This window comes from Nyctereutes procyonoides, unplaced genomic scaffold (assembly GCF_905146905.1).
Source record: "Nyctereutes procyonoides isolate TBG_1078 unplaced genomic scaffold, NYPRO_anot_genome, whole genome shotgun sequence".
NCBI classification, from domain to species: Eukaryota; Metazoa; Chordata; class Mammalia; order Carnivora; family Canidae; genus Nyctereutes; species Nyctereutes procyonoides.
This window is the reverse complement of record NW_026575139.1, coordinates 25375911-25387376: the sequence shown is the minus strand read 5'-3', so window position 1 is coordinate 25387376 and position 11466 is coordinate 25375911. Positions and strand designations below refer to the sequence as shown.

General features: G+C 41.3%; 1 protein-coding gene across 6 annotated transcripts in view; it reads right to left on the bottom strand.

The window, feature by feature from the left end:
- The window catches only part of ENTPD5 (ectonucleoside triphosphate diphosphohydrolase 5 (inactive)), a 53782-nt gene that overhangs the window by 17316 nt on the left and 25000 nt on the right, over positions 1 to 11466 (bottom strand). For 4 of the 6 annotated variants that reach the window (XM_055303686.1, XM_055303684.1, XM_055303687.1 and 1 more), the window contains 8 exons: positions 10366 to 10651; positions 9436 to 9515; positions 7694 to 7837; positions 2346 to 2421; positions 2034 to 2069; positions 1402 to 1490; positions 1014 to 1093; positions 95 to 156 (listed from right to left, as the gene is read on the bottom strand). In XM_055303686.1, coding sequence (XP_055159661.1) covers positions 95 to 156; positions 1014 to 1093; positions 1402 to 1490; positions 2034 to 2069; positions 2346 to 2421; positions 7694 to 7837; positions 9436 to 9515; positions 10366 to 10582 — 784 coding nt within the window. In that variant the 5' untranslated portion in view covers positions 10583 to 10651. The remainder of the gene's footprint in view (positions 1 to 94; positions 157 to 1013; positions 1094 to 1401; positions 1491 to 2033; positions 2070 to 2345; positions 2422 to 7693; positions 7838 to 9435; positions 9516 to 10365; positions 10652 to 11466) is intronic. The other 2 variants (XM_055303688.1, XM_055303689.1) reach the window with 1 other exon arrangement.

Genomic DNA, 11466 nt, shown 5'->3' with positions numbered 1-11466 from the left:
TCTTCACAGAATCACTGTCAAGGAAGGGGAAAAGTAAGCTGAGTATTGGTGTCACTCTCACCATACCCCAACCAGCACAGGTACCTAGACGAACCTTCTGTTTCCAGGGCTCCCAGGGTTGCTAGTCTTGCAGCTTTCAATCCAAATCCCAAGTAACTGTAAAATACAGAATTGACTTAATTTCATGCTGGTCCTGAAGTTCTCCAGCCTAAAGCTATCTCTTTCAAAAGTAGCATGGTTTCTCTGTCTCCCTCTGAAGGGAGGAAAACCTTGGTCTCTATGACCTTCTCATCTTGTGTGGACAAGTAGTCATTTCTACACAGCTCAGATCAAGGCCATCCAGAACTTTCCATGCCTATGATTTAAAGGCCAGAGACAGTGATACTTCCTAGGGTCCCACCCTGGGAATCATCCCCAGAAAAGCTCTCATTATCTTAGCTCCTAGCCCCACTGTGATCAAATCCCAGGTTGGATTTTGAACATCTGAAAGCAACCTCAAAGGAGTTGGCACAGAGCTTTGGTTGAAGATTCTCCAAGTGTCCTCTCTCTAGAGAAAACTTCTTTTAAAGTTTATTTATTTATTTGGGGTGGGGGTAGAGAGAGAGAGAGAGAGAATGAGAGGAGAGAGAAAGCAAGCGCATGAGTGGGGTGAGGGACAAGGGAGAGGGAGAAGCAGACTCCCCATTGAGCAAGAAGCCCAATTGGGGCTCCATCCCAAGACTCTGGGATCATGACCTCACCCAAAGGCAAATGCCTAACCAACTGAGCCACCCAGGCGCCCCTCTTTAGAGAAAACTTCTGATTCTTTAAGTTATATCCTTTTGAGGCCAAGAATGGAGAAACCTCTTGAGTCCTTGGGCTTTGGTAAGTGGCTCTGGTTTCAGTTACCAGACCTTTGCGGGTTGGCAGGGACTTTGTGAGGCTTGTCAGATACAATAACAGATGTGAAAATGCTTTGAAAAGTTAGGAGAATCATACAACATGAAATATTCCTCCCTGTCCCCTCTCCTCACCTATGTGTATAGAGCTTATAAGTGCTGTTAAACATCTCAAATGAAGTGAGGTAGCCCCTAGGGGTTTGTTCCAGGGTTTTCTGCAAATCAGAAAAAGCAAAAAGACTATTTAGGATCTGCAATAGTTTGAAGGTCTTACTACCACCATCCCCGTTCCTCCCCCAAAAAATCAGCGATGAAAGAGACAGACTAAGCAGCTAATCTCCCAAGGCTAGAGGAATCAAAGGGACTCTGAACAGTAAGGGGGCAAAGGAAGTTTATTCAGTCATTGACTCCACTCAACCTATTTGTGGTGGAGCTGCTGTCTGAAAATGCAGCACTACCTTCTTGGCACCACGATATGCCTGCAAAGTGGGTTGCTAACCAGGCCTTCATGTAAATGACTCACCTCAAACTGGGGTAGGAACGTGATTTGGGTGGAGGCTCCCCCCAGGTCGAGGGTCCCCACAGTCTCCTGGCTGTGGCCATGCAGCTGACCTGTGAATGAGAGCCAGCTCTGAATATCTTCTGCTTCCAGGACAGCCCAACACTCCTCTGTCTGCAATCTCTCTCTTGCTCTTGGTTGTACTTTGCAGGTGTTCCATAAATATTCCACTGACTCCTGGCCCCAAATACTGCAAGTGAATGCTAACCTATAAGGACTCTTACTGTAGCTGAGGCCCTGAACACAGTTATAAATGTTAACTTCCTAGCTTTTCCTTTCTTTCTTTCTTTTCTTTAAAAGCAATACAAGGGGATCCCTGGGTGGCGCAGCGGTTTGGCGCCTGCCTTTGGCCCAGGGCACGATCCTGGAGACCCGGGATTGAATCCCACGTCGGGCTCCCGGTGCATGGAGCCTGCTTCTCCCTCTGCCTGTGTCTCTGCCTCTCTCTCTCTGTGACTATCATAAATAAATAAAAATTAAAAAAAAATTTTAAAAAAAAATAAAAATAAAAGCAATACAAGCAAAAAGAAATTTTTACTCTTTGATCCTGCATGAAACCCAGTTAATGTCTTAGAATAAACTTGAGAATGTATTACCTGTCAGGAAATTCACAGTAACCCAAGCTAATATGCCTGAAAGAGAGAGAAAAATGGATTACACCTCAGAGCATTTTCCCCTGATCTTCCTTGACCCTATTTTTGTTTTCTCTAAATTCTGTGTCTAAAATACACATTTTCCTTCTCCCTGTCATTCCGTTTTCTCTTATTCCATTCCTCCTCGCTTATTTGTTTCTCCTTGTTTAGTTCTTTTTACTTTAGCACCCCCATCCCTGTTCCTAGTTCCTTTAATCAAATCTTTTGCTAACCTTTGTCCTCTCCCCCCAGAACATGTATCAACACTTCTCCTACCTTCATAGGATCCGTCCATGATGCTAACACTGTCATTTGGTACCAGGAAAGGTGACTTCTTAAAGATTTCTCTTACCTATAGAAAAAGGGGAAAAAAATCTGGATTCTCTAAGGCAATAAAAATTTCCATATTTTGGCTATATCCTATTAAGGCTTATTAGAAAACTATACTCTTCATTTCCCTAGATAAAATTTTAGCAGAACATTTCTTTGCCCTAAAAAACTAGAGAAGGAACTATATAAGTAATTACTGGTTTCTTGTAAAAACAAAAAACACAGGGATTCCTCTGACTTAAAATCAATCTCAAAAAAAAAAATCAATCTCAAACAAACTACAGAAATTTACAGGTGAACTGCATCTAGGAAAGGGCATATATTTGACCCCTTCCAGCTCAAATCAGGATCCTGTAATTTTTTTTTAAACACCTTATAATCCTGCCTGGGTACACTGGAAGCTAGGAGGACCCTTTCCCACTTCATTTCTTTTTTTTTTATATATTTTTTAAATTTTTATTTATTTATAATAGTCAGAGAGAGAGAGAGAGAGAGAGAGAGAAGAGATGAGAGAGAGGGGCAGAGACATAGGCAGAGGGAGAAGCAGGCTCCATGCACCGGGAGCCCAACGTGGGATTCGATCCCAGGTCTCCAGGATCGCGCCCTGGGCCAAAGGCAGGCGCCAAACCGCTGCGCCACCCAGGGATCCCCCCACTTCATTTCTTAGATGATAAGATAAAGGGATGATAGAGAAGAGTTAAGCCTGGGCAGCTCCTGAGGCTACAGAAATATTTCTTTTGCTCTCCCATCAAATTCTGCAGGTCTTTGTCCTTGCTGGTAAAGGGGGCTCATGTCCATAGGCTGGGCTACTCTGCTGTTAGCCCTTGTTAGATTCTGGCACATGGCTGAGGCCTCAAGAGTTCACAGAGACCCCAGATCTAGATTTATTTATACTATTTTAGGAGAAAGGAATGAACATCTCACACATTAATGACTCTCCATAAATATGGGTCAGTGACATGGGTGTTATGTCTTATTTTTTTATATGATTATCATGAGGCGGGGGGACACTTTCCAAACAGCAATAGAAGGAACTCTGGTCTGCTGGCTGTTCTCATTCCTAATAGGATGAAATGCTTCATGTGATGACCTCTGGACCCTGTTTCATCCGGGAAAAGCCAGTTAAGTGATCTATAAATAAACTGGTTTTTTTTAAGATTTTATTTATTTATTCATGAGACACACGGAGAGAAAGAGAGACAGAGACATAGGCAGAGAGAGAAGCAGACTCCATGTAGGGAGCCCGATGTGGGACTTGATCCTGGGACTCCAGGATCACACCCTGGGCCAAAGGCAGGCGCTCAATTGCTGAGCCACCCAGGCGTCCCTATAAACTTTTAAACAGAAGATAGGTAAGCAAACAGGAATAAACACAGACAGTTTCTGCTATTTCTCTCTCCACTCTTCTCCCCTGCTCACAGTTTATTCTTAATACAGCACCCAGAGTGCTTGCTTTTCTCTTTCTTTCTTTCTTTCTTTCTTTCTTTCTTTCTTTCTTTCTTTCTTTTTCTTTCTTTTCTTTTCTTTTCTTTCTTCTTTCCTTTTCTTTTCTTTCTTCTTTCTTTCTCTCTCTCTCTCTCTTTTTCTTTGATTGACTGTTATTTATTTTAGAGAGAGAATGTGCCCATGGGCAGGATGGGCAGAGAGAGAGAATCTCAAGCTGACTCCCCAGTGAGCACAGAACCCAAAGCTGGCTCAAATCCCATGATCTTGAGATTATGACCTGAGCCATGAGGTCGGATGTCCGGTCCACTAAGCCATCCAGGCACCCTGTCCCCCACACTTTTTTATTAATTAAGTAGGCTCCACACCCAGAATGGAGCCCAATTCAGGGTTTGAACTCATGACCCTGAGATCAAGACCTGAACTGAGATCAAGAGTTGGACACCTGGGCAGCCCGGGTGGCTCAGCGGTTTAGTGCCACCTTCAGCCCAGGGTGTGATCCTGGAGACCCGGGGTCAAGTCCTACGTCAGGCTCCCTGCATGGAGCCTGCTTCTCCCTCTGCCTGTGTCTCTGCCTCTCTCTCTCTGTCTCTCATGAATAAATAAATAAAAATAAAATCTTAAAAAAAAAAGAGTTGGACACCTAACCAACTGAGCCATCCAGACACCTCTAGAGTGGTGCTTTTATTTTTTATTTTATTTTTTTAAAGTTTTTTTTTTTTTTTTTTAATGATAGTCACACACAGAGAGAGAGAGAGAGAGAGAGAGAGAGAGAGGCAGAGACATAGGCAGAGGGAGAAGCAGGCTCCATGCACCGGGAGCCCAACGTGGGATTTGATCCCGGGTCTCCAGGATTGTGCCCTGGGCCAAAGGTAGGCGCTAAACCGTTGCACCACCCAGGGATCCCTAGAGTGGTGCTTTTAAAATAGATATCAGATCCTGCCTCTTAGCTCAAGACCCTCCAGTGACTTCCTTCTTAGAGAAAAAGCCAAAGTCCTTACATGTGCCTTAAAGGGCCATCATGATAAACCGCACACATCTCTCTGACCTCATCTCCTATTTCCCTTCCATCACTCACTCCCCTCCAGCCACTCTGACCTCCTGGGATGCTGTTCTTGAACATACCAAGCACATTTCCTGCTTTAGGCCTTTGCACTTGTTATTTCTTTAGCCTGAAATAGTCTTCCTACAAATGTCTTGTATAGCTTGCTTCTTTATTCCTCTCAAGTCTCTGATCAAATGCATCTTACCAATGAGGTCTTTCCTGACCATTCTATTTAAAGTCATATCCTTCTACACCACCACCAGCATTCCCTAGCTGACTTCCCCTTCTTTTCTTTCTCTGTATTATCTACAGTACCTGACATACTTCGTAATGAGTTGTTTAGTTTCTGTCTGCTTGCAACTAGAATGCAAGCTATGCCAGGACATGGACTAATTGCCATTTTTTGCTCCCTACAGAATATCCCTGGGAACTCCACCAATGCCCAGTACATGGTAAGCTCATACGCTCAATAAAAGAAAAAATGAATAAGGAGTCCAAATTCAGATTCTCATGCAGACACTCTAGGCAGTTTGTCCTTGGACAAGGACTTAAGCCCTCTGCGCTGATAGTCAAAGGAAAATGGATTTTGAGCTTGGAATTAGCACACCTATAACACAGAATAGTTTTTTGCTGTGATTTTTAAAAATTTATTTATTTATTTGAGAGAGAGAGCACACACACACATGGGAAGGGGCAGAGGGGGAGGGAAAAGGAGAGGAAAAAATACTCAAGCAGACTCCCAGCCAAGCACAGAGCCCTACTTGGGGCTCAATTCCATGACCCAGAGATCATGACCTGAGCCAAAACTAAGAGTTGGACTTTCAACCAACTGAGCCACCCAGGCTGACGTGATTTTTGTTAAAATGGGATCCCACCTATAAACATTTTTCACAATATGTAATTTAAATCTTATTAGTTTACATGTTATTTTTACAAAATAAATGTTCAGTAATGTTAAAAATATTGAGTTTTAAAAAAACTCTCTAAATTTTTTATCTAAGAAGTTGAAATGGACATAAAAATGGCCAATAGATGCATGAAAAGATGCTCAGTATCACTCATCATCAGGAAAATGCAAATCAAAATTACAATGAGATATCACCTCATACCTGACAGAATGGCTAAAATCAAAAACACAAGAAACAAGTGTTGGTGAGGATGTTAAAAAAAAAAAAAAAGGAACCTTCATGCAGAATGCAAAATGGTACAGCCACTGTGGAAAATGGTATGGGGGTTCCTCAAAAAGTTAAAAATAGAAATTCTCTACAATCCAGTAATTGCCCTATAGGGTACTGACCGAAAAAAAATACAAAAAACACTGATTCAAAAGGATGCATACCTATGTTTACACATACACACCTATGTTTATTGCAGCACTGTCTACAGTGGTCAAACTACGGAAGTAGCCCGTGTCCTTTGACAGATGAATGGATAAAGAAGATATGGTGTATATAAACAATGGAATGTTACTCAGCCATAAAGAATGAAATCTTGCATTTGCAACATGGATGAAGTTAGAGAATATAATGCTAAGCATAGTAAGTCAGAAAGAGACAAGTACCATGTCTCACTCATATGCAGAATTTAAAAAATAAAACAAACAAATAAACAAAGAGACAAATAAAAAACAAGACTCTTAACTATAGAGAACTGATGGTTACCAGAAGGAAGGTGAGGGGACATGGGTGAAATAGGTAATGGGGATTAAGAGTACACTTATCATGATGAGCACTGAGCAATGTACAGAATTGCTGGATTGCTATATTGTACACCTGAAACTGGTTAACACTGTATGCTAACTATACTGGAATTAAAATTAAAAAATTATTAAAAAAAGTTTTTTTTTTCTTTGACAGAGAGAGAGAGAGAACACAAGCAGGGGGAGCAGCAAACAGAGTGAGGAGAGAAATAAGCTCTCTGCTTAGCAAGGAACCTGATATGGGGCTCAATCTCAATGACCTGAGCCAAAGGCAGATACATAAACTGACTGAGCTACCCAGGCACCCCTAAAATTAAAAATTTAATTAAAAAAAAAAACTTTAGCTGAGAGAAAAAGTCAGAGATGTAAAAAAAAAAAAAGAACATAAACTGTATAATTACACATTTATATAAAATATAAGAATAAGCAAAACTAAAAAAAAAAAAAGAAGAATAAGCAAAACTAATCTATAATGGCAGAAAGCAGATCAGTGGTGGCCTGACTTCAGGGAAGGGGTAAACGGACTGCAAAAGGGTACAGGGAAACTTCTATATTTGTTGAAATTCATTTAGCTGCACACTTTAAAGGTACATATTTTAAGTTATACCTCAATAAAGTGGGCTAAACATCATTTCTATGATTCTGCTTTAACAAGGGAATTAGGAGTACCACGAACAGAAAGTACTTTAAACTTCTTAGGAAAAGCTGTATAGGGGATCCCTGGGTGGCGCAGCGGTTTGGCGCCTGCCTTTGGCCCAGGGCGCAATCCTGGAGACCCGGGATCGAATCCCACGTCGGGCTCCCGATGCATGGAGCCTGCTTCTCCCTCTGCCTGTGTCTCTGCCTCTCTGTCTCTGTGACTATCATAAATAAAAATAAAAATAAAAATAAAAATAAAGAAAAAAAAAGGAAAAGCTGTATAAATTCAAGAGTAACATTTACAAATATAAATAAGTAGCTAGAATAAGAGCCCAGTTACCCCAATGCTATAGCAATGGTGGAATACTAAAGGTAGCAGTCACACTCCAGAGAGCTAAAAACCCTTAGAGAAAATATTCACATAGGGGAAAAGGAATTATTCAAGATGCAAAGGACTTCAAACATTACCTCAAAGAGCAGAGCCTGGGCTTTCTGTTCTGGCAGTAAGCGCAGTCCTGCTGTTGCCTTCAGGACCACCGGGGTTCTTTTCCAGTGACTTTGCGGGATTGAGTCTTTGGCCACTTCTAAGAGTCCTTGAACAGTCTCAGCACCCTTCAAAAGAGATGACCTACTCATCCAGTAAACAGTCCATCCAGTGAACAGTTCCCACAGAGGGAAGCATGTCTCTTCCCTCAACATGCTCTGGGGGACACTAAGAGTGAGGCAGCAGAGGGCTCCTGGCACTCTCTGCTCTGTAGGAGAAACCTAGAGAAGTAGGCTTCTTTGAAGGAGAATCCATTTAATTATAGTTGGGTAATAACAAAAATGATTTTGTTATACCATGGTCATTTTATTCGATTGTTATTTTGTGTTCCATACATTAGCTTTAGGCCAGGAAGTTGAGTCTAGTGAAAAAAACTGCAGATTTGGAGTTAGAACACTTGCTTGCTAGCCCCATGGCTTAATATAGGGATTTGGTTTCCTTCTCATATATATGAAGGAGATAGGCCTCATACCACTACAAAACTGCTGAGTGCATTAGATAAGGCAGACTGTGTGTACATGCCACACAAATGTTGGTGTAGCTATTATGCTACAGTTTTTATGATCTCTGTAAGGACAGAATATGATAGGTTTATATTTACATCACTAGCACCTACATGCACAGTACACGAGATACTCAATTTATGAAATTTAAAAATCATTATTTTAAGTCCACTGTTTCCATGAGTGAACATCTGACAACACACTGCCTCTAAATCATTATAATTGGCAACCACAACACAATCTTCTCTAAATGTCAAATCAGTTTCTGATAATGTAGTTGCTTTCAACAGCTCCTAAATTTCTGAGGCATTTATCATTTCATAACCATGAGCTGAGAAAATAAACATCTTCTCAGTTCAAGTTCAAGCCGCTTTTTTCTTAGATTATATTTTTAAGTAATCTTTACACTCAACATGAGGCTCAAACCCATAACCCTGAGATCAAGAGTTGCACGTTCTACTGACTGAGCCAGCCAAGTGCCCCATGACATTTTATGCCCCAGGCCATTTTTATTATAAGGTTTTCCTTTGGTTAATGATTATGCTTGTAACATGGAATAATACCTTCGTATTTGCTACCAAAGTTCAATATCCTGTCTTATTCTACTGCAGTGTGGCCTCTAACAACTGGGTATAATACATATGGCTGCTCAAATGTGAAATACGGTCATGCCAAACTCTCCATTCATCCTCTAATACAAAAGATTTTTGTTTTCATGAGTTCTTGCCCAAATTCTAGAGTATAGGCATGCATGGTCTGTCCTATATCAGGGTACTTTGAAATGAAGTTCATTGGGTCTACATTGTCTCAGCTGCCATGTTTATACCTCACACTCTATATAGAACTCCATGTCTAACTTCTGTATTTACATTAATCAATGTAGTTGACAGCCTCAACTCAAAATCAACTTAAATACAAAGGGAACAATCTCTTAAAAGATGTTGTCATTCCTGCATGTCTATCATCTATGCTAGCCCCCTTCTGCCCAAGCCCTAGAGAGCTTGGGGAGTACAATTTCTGTTATCCAGTATGGCTGAGGACAGAAAACTGATCTTGCACACGGCCTCAGTATGAGTAGTGAACAGCATGAGATATTTAAAGCAGTGGTGTGGTGAAGTTATCAAAGCATTAAGAATCTAAACATCTAATTGTCAAAAACTCACCTGCTTAGGTTGATCTACAAAAGCAGAAAGTCCTGGCTTCACAGAATCAAAAATTTCCCCTTCCAGAATTGGAAGCTGTCCTATTTTGTCCATGAACAAAACAGAGGAGAGATGGCTGATTACTAAAAGTTAGGCTGCTTTTAATAGTGGGCTCTGTATCATATGACCTACTAGATTAGTAGGTTATTCCTCCAAGCCATGCCAAGTAATCCCACCTGTGAGGAGTGGTTTGCAGGAATATTGGGTAGGGGGACAGAAGATGACAGGCAATTCTTAAGCGTCCCTATGGCATTTCCTAGGATGGATACCTAGCTCCTACTGCTGCCCCAGGCTCTATTTTTTTTAAGATTTTATTTATTCATTCATGAGAGACACAGAGAGAGAGAGAGAGAAGCAGAGACACAGGCAGGGGGAGAAGCAGGCTCCATGCAGGGAGCCCGACGTGGGACTCTATCCCAGGTCTCCAGGATCACACCCTGGGCCAAAGTGGTGCTAAACTGCTGAGCTACCTGGGCTGCCCATCCCCTAGGCTCTATGTGCAACCTGAGAGCACTGGAAGTTCAGAAAAAGTTAATTTTCAGGGTCTCCCTCATCTCCTTCTCCAAGGATGGCACTGATCCTCTCTCAAGACCACTTCCAAATTCTCAATATTCTGGACCCTGGAGTATCAACCACCTTTAGAGAAAAGGAGAGACAAATTATAGCTATACTTCTTGGACATATGGGTTTCAGATTACAGGCAACCCAGATCTAATTTCACAGTGAATTAAACTATATGTTAATTATGGCCCAATATCTTCTCTGAAGAAAGATATTCAGTAACTCTAAGTTTCTGTAATTCATATTGCGTACTCATAGCACATTTGTTTCTGGAAGGAGATGCTCAAGTATGGATTAGTAGGCACTGGTGAGGGTACCAGTTACACTTACCTGGTATTTTCTGCACAAAGGTGTAAACGTGAATTCGTGTTCCAGTGCTCCCTGCGTCAAACATAATTCCATACAATGTGCTGGCACTGACATTGATGGGGCACATGGAAGACAGGAAGACACCCTCAAACCAAGTCTGCTGGTCTCTGTGGAAGACTGTGCTGCAAACACAGGAAGCCACCAGCATGAAAAAGGCTGCCCCCCAGGTAGTGGCCATTCTCTTCCCAAGATGTGGTGAGTCTAGGCTTTTGTTGCAGAAGTAATGCTGTTCATACACCTGCAGTGGCTTACAGGACAAATAAACACAAGGTTAGACCAACTGGTCTTTTGTTTATACCTGTAAAGGAAGAAGTACCTACTATAGAAATCCCATCCCTTCCCCCAAGGTGCTCCTTCTCTATTTTTTTGTAACCAGCACAATAAGCTAGACCAGGGTAACATAGGCTTTTAGCACCTATTTCTAAAGAGTATTTTGCTGCAGAAGGAAATTGGGATTTAAAATATATTTCCTCATTCTCTACTTTCAATTGTAGAGTGGATTTCTCATACTCAAGGCTTTCTCTGATACCTGCTCTTTTTATTGCATCTGTCTTCTTTCCATTTTGACAATTTTGTCTTTAGAACATACACTAACCTTCTCTCTCTCTCTTTCCCTCTCTTTTGTCTTTTTAATTGATATAAGATGTTTCAATTTCTGAATTAAAGCCATAAAGTTACAAAGAAGTTATAAAGTCAGTAGCATTGGGGTGTCTACAGCTTTCAAAAATCAGGCTACTGGACTGCTACCCGTGACCAATAATATTGCCAGTGGCTTGCACATACAATCACATTTTAGGGAAATCAACTTATTTTAAAAACACTTAAATAGACCATTGTGGGTTTTTCAGAGTTTTTTAAATTTATTTAAGTAATCTCTGCACCCAACTCGAAGCCTGAACTCACAGCCCACAGATGAAGAGTTGCATGTTCCTCTAACTGAGCCAGCCAGACACCTAGACATTATGGTTTTGGAAAACATCCTTCACAGGCTTTAGGCCATGTTATCCCAGTAAGAACTTAAGGCAGATGTAGGCACCTGGCTGGCTCAATGAGTTAAGCATC